The sequence below is a fragment of the Mobula hypostoma genome, chromosome 11 (assembly GCF_963921235.1).
Source record: "Mobula hypostoma chromosome 11, sMobHyp1.1, whole genome shotgun sequence".
Taxonomy (NCBI): domain Eukaryota; kingdom Metazoa; phylum Chordata; class Chondrichthyes; order Myliobatiformes; family Myliobatidae; genus Mobula; species Mobula hypostoma.
In genome coordinates this window covers 22,584,709-22,606,729 of record NC_086107.1, presented here as the reverse complement: position 1 = coordinate 22,606,729, position 22,021 = coordinate 22,584,709, and the positions used below count along the sequence as shown (strand labels likewise).

The 22,021-nt window shown below is 41.8% G+C and overlaps 1 protein-coding gene across 1 annotated transcript in view; it reads right to left on the bottom strand.

The window, feature by feature from the left end:
- Positions 1-22,021, bottom strand: part of ano3 (anoctamin 3) — a 350,806-nt gene that overhangs the window by 77,285 nt on the left and 251,500 nt on the right. The window contains exons 15-16 of the mRNA XM_063063091.1: positions 11,972-12,054; positions 8,888-9,028 (exon numbers count right to left, since the gene is read on the bottom strand). Of these exons, the coding sequence (XP_062919161.1) occupies positions 8,888-9,028; positions 11,972-12,054 (224 nt within the window). The remainder of the gene's footprint in view (positions 1-8,887; positions 9,029-11,971; positions 12,055-22,021) is intronic.

The window sequence follows — 22,021 nt, the reverse complement described above, 5'->3', positions numbered from 1 at the left end:
GAGTGGATATAGTATTGCAAGAAACAACGAAAAAACATAGAAACATAGAAAACCTACAGCACAATACAGGCCCTTCTGCCCACAAAGCTGTGCCGAACATGACCTTACCTTAGAACTACCTAGGCTTACCCATAGCCCTCTATTTTTCTAAGCTCCACATAACTATCCAGGAGTCTCTTAAAAGACCCTATTGTTTCTGCCTCCACCACCACCACCGGCAACCTATTCCACGCACTCACCACTCTTTGCGTAAAAAACTTACCCCTGACATCTCCTCTGTACCTACTTCCAAGCACCTTAAAACTATGACTTCTCGTGCTAGCCATTTCAGCTCTGGGAAAAAGCCTCTGACTATCCACACGATCAATGCCTCTCATTATCTTGTACACCTCTATCAGGTCACCTCTCATCCTCCATCGTTCCAAGGAGAAAAGGCCAAGTTCACTCAACCTATTCTCATAAAGCATGCTCCCCAATCCAGGCAACATCTTTGTAAGTCTCCTCTGCACCCTTCCTATGATTTTCACATCCTTCCTATAGTGAGGCGACCAGAATTGAGCACAGAATTCCAAGTGGGGTCTGACCAGGGTCCGATATAGCTGCAACATTACCTCTCGGCTCTTAATCTCAGTCCCATGGTTGATGAAGGCCAATACACCGTATGAAAATGAGGCTGGAGAAAAATAACGAGGGACAACATGATGGCTGATGAACTAAATGAGTATTTTGCATCAGTCCTCACTGTAGAAGACACCAGCAATGTGGCAGGTGTTGAATGGTGTGAGGGAAGAGAAGTAAGTGCAGTCACTTTTACAAGGGAGAAGGTGCTCAAAAAGCTAAAAGAACTAAAGGTACACAGGTCATCTGGATGAGATGAACTACGCCTAGGGTTCTGAAACAGGCAGTGGTAGAGATTGTGGAGACATTAGTAATGATCTTTCAAGAATCATAAGATTCTGGCATGGTTCCAGAGAACAGGAAAATTGCAAATGTCACTGCGCTCTTTAATAAAGGAGTGAGGCAGCAGAAAGAAAATTATAGACCAGAGAGCCTGACTGTGCTCTTTTCCATGGATGCTGCCTGGCCTGCTGAGTTCCTCTGGCATTTTGTGTGTGTAGCCAGACCTCGTACAGGTGTATATTTACTACAATGAATTGAAACACTGTGACTGCACACATCCCTGCTCTTATATTCTATACCTCTAGAAATGAATGCCAACATTGCATTCGCCTTCTTCACCACCGACTCAACCTGGAGGTTAACCTTAGATGTGGAAGGTATGTTAAGAGTAGATGTGGAAGGTCTGTTTCCCATGGTGGGGGAGTCTAGGACAAGAGGGCACAGCCTCAGGATAGAGACACACCCATTTAAAATAGAGATGCAGAGACATTTCTTTAGCCAGAGGGAGATGAATTTGTGGAATTTGTTACCAAAGGCAGCTGTGGAGGCCAGGTTGCTAGGCATATTTAAGGCAGAGATTGATAAGTTCTTGATTGGCCACAGCATCAAAAGTTACGGGGAGAAGGCCGAGAGTGGGGCTGGGGAGGGGAAAAGATTTAATGGTGCTGCAGACTCAGTGGGCCAAATGGCCTCATTCTGCTCCTGAGGTTTAAGATTTGCTGCTCCAAGAAGTGCAGCCATGTCACAAACACTATGTTGGTAAGTATGTCTCACCTGTCCAACTTCTGAAAGTACCCATGGTTAAAAATGAGGTTTAATGGCCATAAATGTCACAGTCATGTGCATGACACCTTGAAAGTTGTACTGTACATATACAGATACACTCCCACTGGAGCTAGCAACTCCAATAGCATTCCCGTGTGATAATATTTCCGAGTTATCAGCGTTGTTAGCTGCAAAGCTTATACCCACTGAATGACAGCAAACTCTACTGAAGCCCGTTGAAGGTCATTGGTTAGTCATTATAAAGAATATGTTATTGCAGGCAATGACTATACTGTACATTCAACCTATGTTAGATTTCTATAATGTGACCCTGGTAGAACAAATTTCTTCAAAGCATACTGTGCTGGACATTATGTGGCCGCATAGCTCTGTGAATGATCTGACAGAGAGAGAGCACCCAGAGGGTTAAGGCTCTTCCCGCAAGACCAAAAATAATGCCATATTCTGACCATTATTTTTATTTATTTGGAGGTATAGTAAGGTAACAGACCCTTCTGAGCTTGCACCATCCAATTACATCCATGTGTCCAACTAACCTACTAACCCGCATGTCTTTGGAATGTGGAAGGAAAGGGGAGGACCCAGAGGAAGCCCATGGGATGAACGTACAGACTGCAGCAGAATTGAACCTGGATTGTTGGTGCCGTAATAGCATTACACTAATCTCTGTGCTACCACGGTGACATTTAGTCCACGAGGAAGATTTGGGTTCTACTGGCTCTGGTAGTGCCCACAGTATAAAAAGAAGCGGGGAGGGCATTTGAAGAATCAGCTCTCTTCCCACGTTGGAACATATTACAACTTTTATCATGAGTAATGTAGTTGCCCTCAATAGTGTCAAAAAGAACAAAACACATGGTACCAAATGAAACGTTGTGACTAAACATGCTTCATAAAGACACCTTAGATATAACTGAAACAGACCACTCAAGCTGGTAGGAAATTAATCATTTTATTCTCCCAAGGATCCAGTTCCCTGAGCAGTGATATGAGTGAACAACTGAGCGAAGTGACAGGCCCAGAAAGATACTTCATCAGAAACTCCAAAGCAGAACTGATTAACTTATTAAGTTCTACATCCTTTTTCAGAACTGATTTACTGAAATCAATCTCAGACAGCTATTCTTGGGTGACCCAACTTATTGAAGTTCTGGGCTGCAGTTCAGCCTAGCAGCGGAAGGCATGACTAAGTATGGGACAGGAAAATGAAAAGCAAAGACTGCTAATGAGCTAAATGAAATGAAAAAGTCATGATAGCAGTCTCACCAAATTGTGAAATTCACATACATGAAGTAAGCATTACTGGATGGTCTGAAGTTAGTGCCCAGCACTAACCTCCGAAAAGGCAATGATCAACAGTCCATGTGGGAAGCTGTGCATGGTCCTTGAGGTAGAGAACTGCAGGAATTTGTTCCAACCAGGCAAAGGAATAGTAACATAAATGACCAAATAGGCATTGTTGGTGACCTTACCCGGGCCAACTTCGAGAGTGTGTTACCAAAAATTTACCAGCACATCTCCTGTACCATCACGGGGTCTGGGGACTCTTGACGATTGCTGTAGAATCATCAAAGATGCCTACCAAGCCATGCCCCATCCATACTTTGATAATAATCAGATGGCCAGACTATGCTCTTTCCTCAAACAGAAACTCAAGTGGGAGGATCATGTACATGAGGTCATACAATGTTAGTCCAAAGAAACAGATGGGCTTCTTCGTAATTGCTGTGATTTGGTTGACTAGTTCATGTTCAAAGACTCAGCAGCCAGTCTGTTACTATCATCACAGGCTTCATAAGTAAGAGTGTTGAGGACTGTGTATCAAAGAGGACAATCTGACTGTTCCAAAGCGAGAAACCATGGATAAATTCAAATCAGGTGATCCTGACTTTTATAAGAAATCAAGATATAACCTCCTCATGGCTATCAGAGATGTTAAGCATTAGTGTCAGTCAAAAACCTAGTCCCAGTCCAGCTGTCAGTGTGGCAGGGTTCATATACTATAATGGGTCACAAAATGAAGTTAGGCAGCATTGCTGACAATGTCACATCTTTTCCTGATGAATTCCATGCATGCATTGAACAAAAGGGGATTGGTACGTCACCACCCACCCCAAAAGCCTCAATGTACTTGAACCCACATTCATCATTGCGATGGTGGGTGCAGATTACCCTTCCGGAGATTGTACCTGCGGTAAGCACCTAGCCCACCTGGCTTCGTCCTTAGATCCTGTTCTTCTTCTACATAGTAGACAAGTGAGACATGATGTATCAGCAACAGAGGAATAAACATTAAATAGACAGGATGTGAAACCACTTGTTTCTTCTTTAGTGGTTGCTTTTTCCTAGATTGTGCAAAGTTCTTCAGTGTTATTGGATCTGAACTAATCCAGGAAATTGAAGTATATTTCTTTGACATTCCTATTGTATATTCTGTTGATTTTACGAAGTGTTTGGGAGCTCAGGGCATGAGTCACTTGTTAATAAATACCCACAGTTCCTGACCTACTTTTATAATCATTGAATTTACCTCCAGGTCACATGCACCACAATAAAGTAGGCGGTTTAAGAATGATGGCGGCCCAGGAATGATGGCAGTCTAGGAATGAAGTGGATTCAGGAATGATGGAGGTGGAAATCGGAGGTCCACCCAGTCCTCCTCAGGGGATCAGAGTTGGAGAGGATCAGCAACTATAAATTCCTCAGTGTTATCATTTCAGAGGATCTGCCCTGGGCTCGGCAGAGAGGTGCAACTTTGAAGAAAACATGGCAGCATCTTAACTTCCTTAGAGTTTTGTGAAAATTTGGCATGACCCCTAAAATGTTGACAAACTTCTATAGATAGTGAGAGGAGATTTTCCATTCAAGGGCATTGAGTGGAAAATCCTACAAAAAGTTCTGGATACAGCCCAGTCCATCGTGGGTAAATCCTTCCCACCATTGAACGCATTTACATGGAGTGCTGTCACATAAACGCCACTCACCATCCAAGTTAGGCTCTCTTCTCTCTGTTGCCATCAGGAAGATGGAAAAGGAGCCTCAGGGCCCACGCCACCAAGTTCAGGAAGAGTTATTAACCCTCAACCGTCAGGCTCTTGAACTAGCGGGAAAAACTTCACTCAACTTCACTTGCGTCATCACTAAACTCTTCTCACAACCTATAGACTCACTTTCAATGACTTCATCTCAAGTTCTCAATATTTATTGCTGGATTCAGATTTCTGGATCATTGGGACCTCTTTTGGAGCAGGTGTGACCTGTACAAAAAGGATGGGTTGCACTTGAATCACAGGGGGACCAATATCCTGACGGGGAGGTTTGCTAAAGCTACTGGGGAGAGTTTAAACTAGAACTGTTGGGGGGTGGGAACCAAACTGAAGGGACTGGGGAAGAGGAGGTTGGCTCACAAATACAGAAAGCTTGTAGACAGTGTGAGAGGGAGGATAGGCAGGTGATAGAGAAAGGACGCGCTCAGACCAAAGGTTTGAGATGGGTCTATTTTAACGCAAGGAGTGTTGTGAACAAAGCGGATGAGCTTAGAGCGTGGATCAGTACTTGGAGATATGATGTGGTGGCCAGTACAGAGACTTGGATGGCTCAGGGACAGGAATGGTTACTTCAAGTGCCGGGTTTTAGATGTTTCAGAGAGGACAGGAAGGGAGGCAAAAAGGGTGGGGGCGTGGCACTGTTGATGAGAGATAGTGTCACGGCTGCAGAACAGGTGGACGCCATGGAGGGATTGTCTACGGAGTCTCTGTGGGTGGAGGTTAGGAACAGGAATGGGTCAATAACTTTACAGGGTGTTTTTTATAGGTTGCCCAATAGTAACCGGGATATCGAGAAGCAGATAGGGAAACAGATCCTGGAAAGGTGTAATAATAACAGAGTTGTCGTGATGGGAGATTTTAATTTCCCAAATATTGATTGGTATCTCCCTAGAGTAAGGGGTTTAGATGTGGTGGAGTGTGTTAGGTGTGTTCAATAAGGTTTCTTGACACAATATGAAGATAAGCCTACAAGAGGAGAGGCTGTACTTGATTTGGTATTGGGAAATGAACCTGGTCAGGTGTCAGATCTCTCAGTGGGAGATAGTGATCATAATTCTGTCTCCTTTACAACAGCATTGGAGAGAGGTAGGAACAGACAAGTTAGAAAAGCATTTAATTGGAGTAAGGGGGAATTATGAAGCTATCAGGAAGGAAATTGGAGGCTTAAATTGGAAACAGATGTTCTCAGGGCAAAGTACGGAAGAAATGTGGCAAATATTCAGGGGATATTTGTGTGGAGTTCTGTATAGGCATGTTCCAATGAGACAGGAAAGTTATGGTAGGGTACAGGAACCGTGGTGTGCAAAGGCTGTAATAAATCTACTCAAGAAGAAAAGAAAAGCTTACAAAAGGTTCAGAGAGCTAGGTAATTTTAGAGATCTAGAAGATTATAAGGCCAAAAGGAAGAGGCTTAAGAAGGAAATTAGGAGAGCCAGAAGGGACCACGAGAAGGCCTTGGTGGGCAGGATTAAGGAAAACCTCAAGGCATTCTACAAGTATGTGAAGAGCAATAGGATAAGACGTGAAAGAATAGGACCTATCAAGTGTGACAGTGGGAAAGTGTGTAAGGAACCGGAGGAACTAGCAGAGGTACTTAATCAACACAAATCAAAGTTGCTGGTGAACGCAGCAGGCCAGACAGCATCATTAAATTAAGAAGACGTACAGTCGACGTTTCGGGCCGAGACCCTTCGTCAGGACCATCTGAAAGAAGAGCTAGTAAGAGATTTGAAAGTGGGAGGGGGAGGGGGAGGGGGAGATCCAAGATGATAGGAGAAGACAGGAGGTGGAGGAATGGAGCCAAAAGCTGGACAGTTGATTGGCAAAAGGGATATGAGAGGATAATGGGACAGGAGGCCCAGGGAGAAAGAAAAGGGGGAGGGGGGAAAAGCCCAGCGGATGGGCAAGGGGTATAGTGAGAGGGACAGAGGGAGAAAAAGGAGAGAGAGAAAAAAATAATGTGTGTATATAAATAAATAACGGATGGGGTACGAGGGGGAGGTGGGGTATTAGCGGAAGTTTGAGACATAATGAATACTTTACTTCAGCATTCACTATGGAAAAGGATCTTGTTGATTGTAGTGATGACTTTCAGCAGACTGAAAAGCTTGAGCATGTAGATATTAAGAAAGAGGATGTGCTGGAGGTTTTGGAAAGCATCAAGTTGGATAAGTCGCTGGGACCGGATGAGGTGTACCCCAGGCTACTGTGGGAGGCGAGGGAAGAGATTGCTGAGCCTCTGGCGATGATCTTTGCATCATCAATGGGGAAGGGAGAGGTTCCGGAGGATTGGAGGGTTGCGAATGTTGTTCCTTTATTCAAGAGAGGGAGTAGAGATAGCCCAGGAAATTATAGACCAGTGAGTCTTACCTCAGTGGTTGGTAATTGATGGAGAAGATCCTGAGAGGCAGGATTTATGAACATTTGGAAAGGTATAATATAATTAGGAGTAGTCAACATGGCTTTGTCAAGGGCAGGTCGTGCCTTACTAGCCTGATTGAATTTTTTGAGGATGTGACTAAACACATTGATGAAAGAACAGCAGAAGATGTAGTCTATATGGATTTCAGCAAGGCATTTGATAAGGTACACCATGCAAGGTCTGTTGAGAAAGTAAAGAGGCATGGGATCCAAAGGGACATTGCTTTGTGGATCCAGAACTGGCTTGCCCACAGAAGGCAAAGAGTGGTTGTAGATGGGTCATATTCTGCATGGAGGTCGGTCACCAGTGGGGTGCCTCAGGGATCTGTTCTGGGACCCTTACTCTTCGTGATTTTTATAAATGACCTGGATGAGGAAGTAGAGGGATGGGTTAGTAAGTTTGCTGATGAGACAAAAGTTGGAGGTGTTGTGGATAGTGTGGAGGGCTGTCAGAGGATACAGCGGGACATTGATAGGATGCAAAACTGGGCTGAGAAGTGGCAGATAGAGTTCAACCCAGATAAGTGTGAAGTGGTTCATTTTGGTAGGTCAAATATGATGGCAGAATATATATTAATGGTCAGACTCTTGGCAATGTGGAGGGTCAGAGGGATCTTGGAGTCCGAGTCCATAGGACGCTCAAAGCAACTGCGCAGGTTGACTCTGTGGTTAGGGAGGCGTATGGTGTATTGGCCTTCATCAATCGTGGAATTGAATTTAGGAGCCAAGAGGTAACGTTGCAGCTATATAGGACCCTGGTCAGAACCCACTTAGAGTACTGTGCTCAGTTCTGGTTGCCTCACTACAGGGAGGATGTGGAAGCCATAGAAAGGGTGCAGAGGAGACTTACAAGGATGTTGCCTGGATTGGGGAGCATGCCTTTTGAGAATAGGTTGAGTGAACTCAGCCTTTTCCCCTTGGAGCAACGGAGGATGAGAGGTGACCAGATAGGGGTGTATAAGATGATGAGAGGCATTGATTGTGAGGATATTCAGAGGCTTTTACCCAGGGCTGAAATGGTTGCCACAAGAGGACACAGGTTTAAAGTGCTGAGGAGTACCTACAGAGGAGATGTCAGGGGTAAATTTTTTACTCAGAAAGGGGTGAGTACGTGGAATGGGCTGCCGGCAATGGTGGTGGAGGCGGATACGATAGGGTCTTTTAAGAGACTTTTAGATAGGTACATAGAGCTTAGTAAAATTGAGGGCTATAGGTAAGCCTAGTAATTTCTAAGGTAGGGACATGTTCGGCACAGCATTGTGGGCTGAAGGGCCTGTATTGTGCTGTAGGTTTTCTATGTTTCTATTTATTTATTATTATCATTTCTTTTTTTGTATTTGCACAGTTTGTTGTCTTTTGCACTTTGGTTGTTTGTCCATCCTACTGGGTGTGGTCTTTCATTGATTCCATTGTGTTTCTTGGACTTACTGAGTATGCTTGTAAGAAAACGAATCTTAGGGTTGTATATGGTGACAAATATTTCCTTTGAACTTTGAACTTTAGAGGTTTAGGAATGACGGTGGTTTGCAAATAGGGCTGTGTACCATACCATCATGCAACCTATTTTAAGAAAAATCAACAAATCTTACATTTACTTTCACAAGAGCCACTGCAGCACAATGAAAAAGCTTGCCAGAATCTCCAATCTATTTTTCTGAGAATATAGATGATGTAATGAATTGCGGTGAAGTAACCAGGTCAATAAAGCTATAGGCATCCCCTTGAGAACTTACCATGAAAAATATTCCTGAGACAGACACAAGCAGCCTGCTGAGTTTATCAATGAATGGTTGGAAGGGCTCTGGCTTCCCTGTGATGGGATTAACACGTTCTTTCTTGGAATATTTTGCTTCAAACTGGGGACGAAGTTCCTCCTATCAAAAGACAATTTAACAGGAATCAATATAGGGGATTTTTCAGACCTACTATTTGCTGCAGAGCCATTTAAGTTGGAGAACTGGATTTGTGAGTAGTCTCAACAAAAGGAATGCAAACAACTACTATTGTGCTATTAAATTTATGCCAAAAAAACACATTTTCTTGTATAAAACATCATTTTGATTAAACTCTTGTTGCACCCATTTGGATTTTATCAATTAGACTATAATGTGGAAACTATTCAGTTTAAAAGGCTTGCAAGATGGGATGAGTTTATTTAACCGTTCATTAAACAATAAGCTTCCTGTTGTTTTAGACCCTCAAATGATCTCCCCAAAGGTGAGGATGCTCCTATACTATTGAACCAACAATCAACTCGCTTCAATAAAGTGCCAAGGAATTTCTAGGGGGGTGGGGGTTGTTTAAATAAAACACTTCCCTTTTGCTTTTTAAAGTATTTAAGATATGTAATCTTCTGGGTGAAAAGGTGCTCTCCCCAGTGGCCACCAGAATTAAGTTCACCATCAATATATTGCTAATTCAAAGTACAATATGGTTTATTGTCATTCTTCAGTACATGAGTGTAAAGGAGAACGATTGGAGGTAAAGGGGGAGGTGAATTGGCAAGTGTACCTTTTCTGTTGCTTTCAGGGATATGTGCCAGGAGGGAGAAACTGCATACTACTTTATCAGTGGACTTAAAGGGCTTGAAACAGATCTGTGATTTTCTCCTTGATGAATGGACAAGGAAATCATGGAGGGAACAATTCCCTGTGAAAAGAGGAGAGTGTGGAGGTTAGGTAAAAAAGTGTTCAGTGGTAGGATCCTGTAGAGGTTGGTGAAAGTTGTAGAGACTTATGGGATGGTAGATGCGGACAAGAGGAACTCTAAGAGTAATCCTCTAAAACACAGTGTACAACTAACTGTTTGAGTGTGGCCATATATACATAAGATTAGCTTAAATACATAGACTAATAGTATGTTCATAAAATGACTCCAGGTGCAGGAGTATCTGAACATAAGGTGACTGAAAGGAAATGACAAAGTGACTTGGCAAGTAGAACTCTGTTAGGTAGAAGCAGGGCATATGATAAAGCAATAGGACAGTAACTATGTCAGTATAGGTATGAGGTGTGGAGTTTAAGTGTATGTAAGGTGACAGTGAATGGCGTGGGGAAGAAGAATGAATAAGCTGGGCTTTGCCATTCATAGAAGAAACACAGAAAACCTATAGCACAATACAGACCCTTCGGCCCACAATGCTGTGCTGAACATGTACTTACTTTAGAAGTTACCTAGGTTTACCCCAGCCCTCTATTTTTCTAAGCTCCATGTACCTATCCAGGAGTCTCTTAAAGACCCTATTGCATCCGCCTCCACCACAGTTGCCGGCAACCCATTCCACGCACTCACCACTCTCTGCATAAAAAACTTACCCCTGACAATTTCAAAGGCAAGTTATTAGTGACATGTGGGCAAGCAGCTACTAGCAGCTACTTAGCAACAACTTAGCAACAACAGATAGGTCAGCTAATTCAGACTGAGGGCAGAGGTGATCAGAAAAGGGTCAAAGCGTAGTGGTATTTTGAAAAACTATGAAGGTAGGACCAATCCAGCTCATCCTTGTAGCTCCACACTTTACTTAAAACTGTTTTTTTTTCCAGAGGTACGTCCTGAGGTTTGTAAAATAGCCTTTGGTTAACAGAATCTGGATCAAGAGGGACAGAGACATCCTCCCACTGAAGAGAGTATAGAGAGAGTATCTCACTACTTCTTTGGGAGGAAGTAGGGAGAGGCTACAAATGCTGGCTCTGACAGCAAGGTCCAGACCCTGATAAATAAAAAGAAAAAAAATGCATACCTGAGTTATTTAAAAAGACTCAGACACAGAAATATGTAGAACTTAAGATCATCATGATAAACTGCATGATACAGAGTCTATTTCCTTCTATATTGATAAAATAATAATTCATTGTTTTTAATGGTAATAGAATAGCTTATTTCCTTTGATACTGAAGAAAACATACTCCTAAAGTGATTATTTAATCCAGAACCCCTGATGATATCAGTTCCTAGTGACTAAAAAGGAATGAGATTGCTTTTGTGTAATGACAGCAATGAAAGATGGCCCGTATGTAGCAAGTGAATTTTACTGCTTTGCCTGTTAATTTTCATGAATCCGTGAACACAGAACTTCACCTAGACAAAACTAATTTGTGACTTAGAAATTAAAATAGTGCATGTGGCATTCCCCTGAGTCACACTCGAGACAGCCTGCACCTCGGGGTGTGACAATTGTACTGATATTTTGTGGTTATGGCATTCTTATTCTCATGGCCATCCAGCGAGAGTGATGAAGCTTCAGGCAGCTCAACCTCAGAACCCAGCCCTGGGCTGCCCCGATAACCTTCCAACAGCTTGTGTTATCAAAGGAGCTTACCAATTCACTCCTAAACAATCCTCTCTGAGTCATTGTGAAATTCATCGATTAACTTAACAGGGGAATAAAGAAGAACATGAAAAATATTCACCCACATTACTTATAAAGGACACTGATTGCATTCAAATGCTGAACCATGGTTGCCGTACATTCAAGGGACCAGACATGAAGAATATCTGGCCCCTCAGTTCAACATGATATATCAATTGAACTCAGTGGTGGAAGGAGGAAGGACCAGGAAGTCAGGTGCACTGGCCACCCAGACCATTCTGTCACTCTCTGCAGCTGTGTTCAGGCATGGGAGTTATGAGTGATCTGACACAGGGGAATGGTGTAGTCAGCTAGAGGGCAGACGAAAATACGTCTTCAACAACCAGCCAAAGGGAAGTACAACCCTGCAATTCTTTTCCTCAGTCCATCCATTCTTGTATTTCAGGTGTTAATTCCCTTGACTTACAGTGGATGCTTCTGGAGAAGAATGGTATTTTTCTGAACTTACCTCTTCTTCCTCCCAGTCAATTAGATCCCAGTTGTAAGTGAGAACCGCACGCCGTCTTTTCCAAAATTCCAAAAATACTGTAGCTGTAACAAAACAAAAACAAACACAAACTCAATACAAATAAGATGTCCTTTAAAAAGTACTCTGGATACTTTATACTTCATTGTCACCAAACAATTGATACTAGAGCGTGCAATCATCACAGCGATATTTGATTCTGCTCTTCGTGCTCCCTGGAGTACAAATCGATAGTAAATATTAAAAATGTAAATTATAAATCATATTTAATGCATCCATTAGTCTTGCGAGACCATGGATCTGCGCCTGGAAAGTCTTCACTCTTCAGGGCACAGGGCTGGGCAAGGTTGTATGGAAGACCGGCAGTTGCCCATGCTGCAAGTCCCTCTCCACGCCACCGATGTTGTCCAAGGGAAGGGCATTAGGACCCATACAGCTTGGCACCAGTGTCGTCGCAGAGCAATGTGTGATGAAGTGCCTTGCTCAAGGACACAAAACATTGCCTCAGCTGGGGCTCGAACTCACGACCTCTAGGTCACTAGTCCAATGCCTTAACCACTTGGCCACGTGCCCACATCATAAATAGAAAATAAAAAAAGGAAAGTAAGGTAGTGCAAAAAAAATGAGAGGCAGGTCCGGATATTTGGAGGGTACGGCCCAGATCCGGGTCAGGATCCGTTCAGCAGTCTTATCACAGTTGGAAAGAAGCTGTTCCCAAATCTGGCCATACGAGTCTTCAAGCTCCTGAGCCTTCTTCCAGAGGGAAGAGGGACGAAAAGTGTGTAGGCTGGGTGGGTTGTGTCCTTGATTATCCTGGCAGCACTGCTCCGACAACGTGCGGTGTAAAGTGAGTCCAAGGATGGAAGATTGGTTTGTGTGATGTGCTGGGCTGTGTTCACGATCTTCTGCAGCTTCTTCTGGTCCTGGATAGGACAACTTCCATACCAGGTTGTGATGCACCCCAGAAGAATGCTTTCTACGGTGCATCTATAAAAATTAGTGAGGGTTTTAGGGGACAGGCCAAATTTCCTTAGCTTCCTCAGGAAGTAAAGGCGCTGGTGGGCCTTCTTGGCAGTGGACTCTGCTTGGTTGGACCAAGTCAGGTCATTTGTGATCTTGACCCCGAGAAACTTAAAGCTTTTGACCTGTCCCACTTGTGCAGCACTGATGTAAATTGGGTCATGCGGTCCGCTACTCCTTCTGAAGTCAACAACCAATTCCTTCGTCTTGCTGACGAATGCTATCACAACATCATGAATGCTACAGTGCCTTCACTGGAGAAACACAGCCTGTGACTAAGCAGAACAGAATTACCTACTGGCTGCAGTAGAGATTTTCAACCAGCCATCCACTGAGTCCACCCCTGGGGTCCACATCCTTTTCAAAAACAAGTAAAGGTTGTCACCAGGGGTTTGGTAGGAAGGAGTGGGTAAAGATGTGTGTCGCTCTACTTAGTACCTTTAGTGCTTCTTTTAAAAGTAGGCATGTGGCAGCATAGAAATGAATAGGTAAGAATTCAGTTGTGTGTGTTCATCCTATGTAAGACCACGAGAACTGCAAATGTGAGCTCTTGTGGAAAATAGTTGGGGACCACTGCTATCACATATATTTCCCATCAACTTCAAAGTTCAAGCAAATTTATTATCAAGGTACATACAGATACTACCTAAGATTCACAGGCTGGGGGGAAAAAAGACATACTATGGAATTTACAAAAAAAAACTATACAAAAATAGACAAAAACTGACAAACAACCGATGAGCAAAACAAGAAATATTGAGAATCTGAGTTGGAAGTATCTTGGAAAGTAAGTCTAGGGTTGTGGAATCAGTTGAAAGTTGAGGTGAGTCAAGTTATCCATGCTGGTTCATGAGTCAGATGGTTGTAGGGTAATAACTGTTCCTGAACCTTGTGATGTACGACCTAAGGTTTCTGTATCTCAAAAGAATCAAAAGAACCATGTGTGCAGGAGCCCAGTGTAACCAGTGACACTATTATTCATTTTGACAATCAGAGATGATTTTTAGACTCTCACAATCCACCCATGAATATCAAAACAAATACAGATGGTGGAAGAATAAAATTTTTTAAAAATGCTGCAGGTCAGACTGCACCTATGGAGTTAATGCTTCAGGCTGAAGAAAATTCCTTATCACACCCCCACATGCCACTTCATAGAGTTTGTAATTGATGAGTATTTTGTGGTGTTGGGATATCTCATCCATTACTGGAGAGAAGGAATGGATACATCTGATTCATCTTTTGTTACGATAACCCAGTCACTGCGCACTATGCAGAGTATTAATCATGCCTAAGAATGGGGAGGGAGTAATGACACAGAACCTCATCTATTTCAACTACAAAGGATTCCATAAATAAAATTTGCACGTGGTGTCAAGTGACTTCTGGTGAAATGTTTCTTAACTAATTCTGGCAATTTCAAGATAATGAGAGTAAGTGTAAGATGAAATTAAAGAAACAGAACAAATGAGAGATTGCTTTTCTTTTGAAGGGGTGAGAGATAGCAGAATCAGAATCAGAGTTATTATTACTGAAAAATATCATGAAATTTGTTGTTTTGTTTTAGCAGTACCGTGCAAGACACAAAAATATTACTGTAACTTAAAAAAATGATAAATAGTGCAAAAGGAGGAAGAATGAGATAGTAAACAACAGGAATTCTGCAGATGCTGGAAATTCAAGCAACATACATCAAAGTTGCTGGTGAACGCAGCAGGCCAAGCAGCATCTATAGGAAGAGGTGCAGTCGACGTTTCAGGCCGAGACCCTTCGTCAGGACTAACTGAAGGTTAGTGAGTAAGGGATTTGAAAGCTGGAGGGGGAGGGGGAGATGCAAAATGATAGAAGACAGGAGGGGGAGGGATAGAGCCGAGAGCTGGACAGGTGATAGGCAAAAGGGGATACGAGAGGATCATGGGACAGGAGGTCCAGGAAGAAAGATGGGGGGGGTGACCCAGAGGATGGGCAAGAGATATATTCAGAGGGACAGAGGGAGAAAAAGGAGAGTGAGAGAAAGAATGTGTGCATAAAAATGAGTAACAGATGGGGTACGAGGGGGAGGTGGGGCCTTAGCAGAAGTTAGAGAAGTCAATGTTCATGCCATCAGGTTGGAGGCTACCCAGACGGAATATAAGGTGTTGTTCCTCCAACCTGAGTGTGGCTTCATCTTTACAGTAGAGGAGGCCGTGGATAGACATGTCAGAATGGGAATGGGATGTGGAATTAAAATGTGTGGCCACTGGGAGATCCTGCTTTCTCTGGCAGACAGAGCGTAGATGTTCAGCAAAGCGGTCTCCCAGTCTGCGTCGGGTCTCACCAATATATAAAAGGCCACATCGGGAGCACCGGACACAGTATATCACCCCAGTCGACTCACAGGTGAAGTGATGCCTCACCTGGAAGGACTGTTTGGGGCCCTGAATGGTGGTAAGGGAGGAAGTGTAAGGGCATGTGTAGCACTTGTTCCGCTTACACAGATAAATGCCAGGAGGGAGATCAGTGGGCTCATGGCCTATTCAGAAATCTGCTGGCAAAGGGGAAGAAGCTTTTCTTAAAGCATTGAGTGAGTCTTCAGGTTCCTATACCTCCTCCCTGATGTTAGTAATGAAAAGAGGGCACGTCCCAGGTGGTGAGAGTTTTTAATGATGTAAGATACTTTCTTGAAGCACTGTCTTTTGATGTCCACAATCATGGGGAGACTTGTGCCTGTAATCTAGCTGGCTGAGTCTTCAATCCTCTTCAGCCTTTTTTGACCCTGAGTCTTCATATCAGCCAATGATGCAACTACACAGAGTCTTCATATCAGCCAATGATGCAACTACACAGAATGTTCTCCAAGGTTCATCTGTAGAAATTTGTTAAGAGTCTTTGATGACAAAGCAAATCTCCTCAGTATCTCATGGGAGAATGCGCTCAAATTATAGCGATGGTCATGCCTTATTTACAACTGCACCAATATGTTGTGCCCAGGATAGATCCTCTGAGATGTTGCCACCCAGAAACCTGAAGCTGCTTGCCCCTCATGAGGATTGGTGAGTGTTCCCTGCAATTCCCTTTCATGAAGTCTACAATCAATTCCTTGCCTTATTTGTTAAATCAACACAGTAGATTCTGGTTAATTGGGCCTTCGGTTAATCGGGACAGCTGCTTATTTGGGCCAACACTTAAAGAACAAAAACATTGAGAAAATAGCTGGGATTCCCTTCATTTATTTGGCACTTTATTTGCCACTTATTTGGGGTAGAAGACTATTGCCAAACAGTTTCTAACTAGCATTGGTGACATGCACTTCTGTGGTTACACCGTACTCAGAGCTAACAGTTTTTAAATAGCATAAGTTACCGGTACACGAGTTCAAAAAAGGATGTAAGATGTAAGCAGTAATAAATACAGATCAGTTTTTCTCACTGATTTTTCAAGCTTGGAGATGCCAGAAAGGGCCAGGAGTGAAAATAAAATGATTTTACTACTTCAACAAGTTAAGAACTATGAAGAGTTTGAAGTGATCAACAAACATCTTGAATGTTACAATGAAAATGAATATTTGGAGGATGTAATCATTAAAAGGATTGTATGAAGGCAGTCCATTATCTGTGCTGCTTTTGTTCATTTACAGTCAATCAAAAGAACACGGCAGTGTTCACTGAATGAATTCCTCCATTGATAACTATTAGGAATTAATGTACAGTTTCAAATTACAACCATAATATTGATAGTGTTCTAATTTGTTCTGTTTTGCATCTAAACACATAGTTACCTTCTCAGTTAAACAGTAGTTGTTTTTTATACCATTTTAACTATCGCCATGAAACTTTGGCTAATTGGGGCACCTGCTTAATTGGCCAAAATGTATGGTGCTGATGTATTCCCATTAACCAGAATCCACTGTAATTGGATGCAAAGCTGCTGCCCGAGTGAGGCCATTATCCTTATAATGAATCATTTTAAATAGGCATTGATTTGACCATAATGCCACCTTCAACCATGCAACTTACATCAAAACATCCCTAAAAACAATTTGGGAAGTTCATATTCCAGTGCAATGCTGGGCTAGCTTACATAAGAATTAAACACGGGCATTTTTCATAATCAATGCAGAGTTGTTGTTAAAATATAAATGAACCATTATTTAATTGAATGGGAGAATGTGCTCAAAGAACTAAACAAGATGCTCCTGTTCTTAACTATGAGTATAAATAACATTGAAACAAAACTCAGTAAAAGGAATTCATGCCTTAACTACAGGAAAAGATCAAGATCACAAGAATTGGTCAATCTCAGAAGATTAAATCCTTCTCCACCCACGTTTTGACGTAATACAAATAGCTTATCCCATTAAAAGCCACACCTAGGCACTCACTACATTGTTATTGGAAACAAGTTTTTGCATTCCTTCACTCCAAAGGCAATTTCAAGGGATTGAGTTCAAGGGGCAAGAAGTAGTATTTCTACTTTACAGAACTCTGTTTAGGGAGTATCTAGAGTATTGCATTCAATTCTCGTCACACCAATATAGAAAGGATGTGGAAACTATGGAGAGGGTGCAGAGGAGGTTTAACAGGATGTTGCCTGTATTAGAGGGCAAGAGAAACTGGACAAATTCGGAGTGGCAAAGGCTGAAGGGAGACCAGATGAAAGTTTAACAGGTCATAAGAAGCAAAGATAGAGATCTTGTATCCTTTTTCCACGGGGTCAAGATAGATAACACTAGAAGATAAGTATTTAAGGTGAGATGGGCTAAGTACAAGGGAGGTCTGTGAAGCAAACTTTTGTTTCCCCCACACAGAGCGTGGTAGGTGCCTACAATTTGCTGTCAGGGGTAGTGGTGAATGCAAATACATTAGAGGCCTTCAAAAGGCTCTTAGATGTATAAATGTGCAGGGAATAGACATCGTGTAGGCAGAAAGCATTCGTTTACCTAGGCATTTAATTAATACTTTAATTAGTTTGGCAAAACATCATGCCCAAAATCATCTATTCTTGTGCTGTGCTGTTTATATTAAAATATCCAATAATTTTACAACAGTCTAAGTTAGAGGCCCATGCATAATTCTTTATAAGCACAGCCGTGAGATCTACTTGCTAGTGTCCATCGACCTGCTAACAAACACTGTTGGAGAGGGCATTTGTATAGATATCAAATAACATGATCAGATGTGTAAGCTGCAAGACCCAATGTCCAGACTCACAACACCTGTTGTCCAGGGAAACTCCTATGTTAGTTCAAGATAAAACAGTTGTTACTGGAACCATACCATAGGAGATTGCAATCAAGGGTAATGGTTCAACCTAGCACTCCTGGTGGGAATCAGGTACAAGTAAATTCCTATTCTTATTTCATTGACTTCAAAACAGCCTCAGATCAGTCAACTCTACTTAACTGCTGAAGTCTCTGTCCCATTCCAGAGACCCTAAATGTATGATTAAGGCTATCAATTCAATGGAGAACCACACCGAAATCACGCCCAAAAAAGCTCACCAACACCTCGACATCCTCAGGAGGCTAAGGAAATTCAGCATGCCCCAGTCAACTCTCAGCATTTTTTGATGGTGCTGCATTGTGACTAGATGCATAATACCTTGGAATGGCACGTAACCACATGAAACTGCAGAGAGTTGTGGACAAGCTCAGCACATGATGGAAACCAGCCTCCCCTCTTATGGACTGTGTGTATACTTCTTGCTGCCTTAGTAAAACAGCCAGCTCGGTCAAAGGCTCCAGTCACCCACCCTAAACATTCTCTTCTCTCCCCTCTCCCATCAGACAGAAGATGCAAGAGCCTGAAAGCATGTATCACCAGGCCAAAGGGCAGCTTCTATCCCACTGTTACCTGACTCTTGAAGAGGCCTCTTGGTCTTACAATCTACATCTTCCTGATCCTGGACTTTATTTCTTACCTGCATGGAAATTTTACACTTTATTCTGCATTGTTATTAATGGCTCAGAGCATTGTGAAATGATTTGATCTGTATAAATAGTATGTAAAACAAGCTTTTCACTGTATCTTGATACATGTGACAATAATAAACCAATACTAATACTAGAGTTGCCAGGACTAGGCCAGAATGGCCTTGTGCATGACTGCCCCTCAAACAAGTCAATAAAGAGATAACCTGGTCATTTATTTCATCAGCACATGTCAAAACCTACTGTGAAGGAAAATGCCTTTCACATTTTTCTTGATACAATAGGTATTTCATATCAGAAGTACGTTAGTAGTTGGAAAGTGCACTGAAATATTGAGAGATATTACTCAAATTTGATCAACATTTAGGCAGGAGTTTTGCCATCCGTTTCAAAGGCCCAGAACTTCTTACCAGTTCTATCTCTCTTTTCCCTTAAAGAAATCTCATAACAGTTATCTTTTCCACTGTGTTTGCTTTTGGTGTCTAGGGTGCAAGGATGCCAAGGTTGCTTTGCATAGCAACATTTTGTCATTGCTTAAACAATACTCTGCCTTCTGTTTCACCGACAAAGTGGATAACTGAACTTATCCATATTACACTGCATCTGCCATGTCTTTGCCTATTGTTTAACTTGACCAAAGTGCCTTATTTCATCCTTCTCACAACATCAGCTAGCTTTACATCCTTCAGTTAGTCCTGACGAAGGGTCTCGGCCTGAAACGTCGACTGCACCTCTTCCTACAGATGCTGCCTGGCCTGCTGCGTTCACCAGCAACTTTGATGTGTGTTACAAAGCATTGTTTATAGTACGGTACTGTGCAAAAGTCTTAGGCACATACAGACTTTTGCACATTAAAGTATTTGTCAACGTGGAGAGGAGAGTGAATTTGTAAATCCGGCAGGAGCAAAGGATATTAGGAGTGGCCAGAGTGGGTCGCCACGGGAGGGATGTAGGACAGGTGGCAGAGCAGAGCTGTGGCAGGGAGAAACACGGATGCAGACACACCCAGTCCTGAGACACCAGGCAAGATCATTTAATTTCAAGCAATTGATTTACTGATCATTACAGAATGTCTTTCTGTTTCTTCCGGCTCCCACCCCGCACCCCTTCCCAACTATGATTTCCCTTTCCCTGCCCCCTTCCCACTCTCAGTTAACAATAGGGACCCATATCAGAATCAAGTTTATCATCACTCACATATGTCATGATTTTTTTTTGTAGCAGTGATACACTACAAAGGCACCCTCAATATATATACTGTATAATCATGTCTTTGGAACATTATGAGTTTTCCTTTTTCTGTCTACATGCTATCACTAATGCTTTTTTCTTTTTACATGTGCCCTTATGCAGATCAATGTCTAATTTCTTTGATAACACTTCCTTAAATTACTTTTGAGTGTTTATCTCTGTAAAAGGCACTATTTAAATGCAAGTTGTTATTACTGAGATCATATAAAATGTGCTATATAAATGTAAAAAATGTCTCTACTTCAACATGGAATGTTAAGTGAGAGGCACATTAACAAACATGTGACTTACTTTAAAAGTACCGTTTAAAATTAGTAAAATTCTGCAGTTATTAGTACTAAGGAATATAAAATGTAGCTAAATAATTAGAGAAATTTTCAATCAAAACTCGGTGATCAGAAAAAAATTCATTTTTATTGATTCTGATGTTTAGGAAGTTGGTGAAGCTTTACACCTTCTCTCAAATCTAGGAAATTCACCTACCTATTGCTTTGTCAAACAGATATGATAGGAAAAGATACAAGGCAACAGAATGGTGCAATCTAACTCTCAGCTTGAGACTGTGAACTTATTAATTTTATTACTGGAACAAAGATTCCAGCTACAAAAAGAGAAAAAATAATATTCGGCTAAGCGGCCTGATTGTGTGCTTGTGAAACAAATAGAAATTAATGAAATTGTAACATCAATTGCTGACTTAAATCTTGCTCTCTTATCAAGAAGCCATCTATGTTTGTTTTAAGAATAAAATTCTCCCTCCACTTCCATTCAAGGAAGAGAGTTCGGGAGACTCATGACCCTCTGAAAGATAAGCCTCCTGTCTATCTCAAATCAACAGAACATCATTTTTAACCAGTGACTAACTTTAGATTCTCCCAAAAATGGAAATATCTATCTACAGTAACCCCATCCAGTACCTGCAGGATTCTATATGCTTCAATCAAGATACGGTTCATTCTCCTAAATGCCAACAGATACAAGCCAATTCTGTGCAACTTTACTCATAACACAGCCTCATCAATCCAGGTATTACTGTAGCAAATCTTCTCCAGTGCATTAACAGAATTAATACTGAACATGGTACTCCAAATGTGGACTTACAAATACCACAAATAAATGATGTATATCTCCTTGTTGTTACATTCAGTTCTGTCAGTACCTATATCCCACTTTATCCACAGCAGATAATATTTATTAAAAGAACTCCAATTTACTGGTCAAATTGATTTCCCTTTCACAAGTATATGTGACCTTTCCTGATTATTAAAACTGAGCACTTTGAAAGATTTGGGATGTTTTTTTAATAAGAGCTTCTCATATTTTTTCTACACTGATATTAAGGTAACTGTCCCCCTCCATTTTTGAACAAAGGAGTTCAATTTGCTTGGAGGTTGTGACCTTTTGACCCAATTTTCATTACTGAAACAAGCACTACACATTGATAAAATCACCACATATTCAAAATATTCAGTGGGGAAGTGAAAAAATATGATAGAGTGAATGATGACTGGAAGTGCTGGGACCAATTTCCCAATGAACAACAATCACACAGGAGATCATAACAGCCACTCTTTACACAAAAAAAATTGACCACAGAGGATCCAGTTTCTAGAGAAATCAATCAGAGTCATTGATAAAACTGAAGGCTTAGAAGGCTTCAGAAAAGTTTATCTTTTCAAGGTGAGCATCAAGATGCAAATACGTTCTTAACTTCATTAATATCACTGAAAAGGCAGCTATTTAATGCCCATATCATGTTGCTGTTACAAATGTGGTTGTGTGCCTTATTAAGCCCATAAGGCCAGAATTAGCCCATTGAGTCTGCTCTGCCATTCCATCATGGCTGATTTATT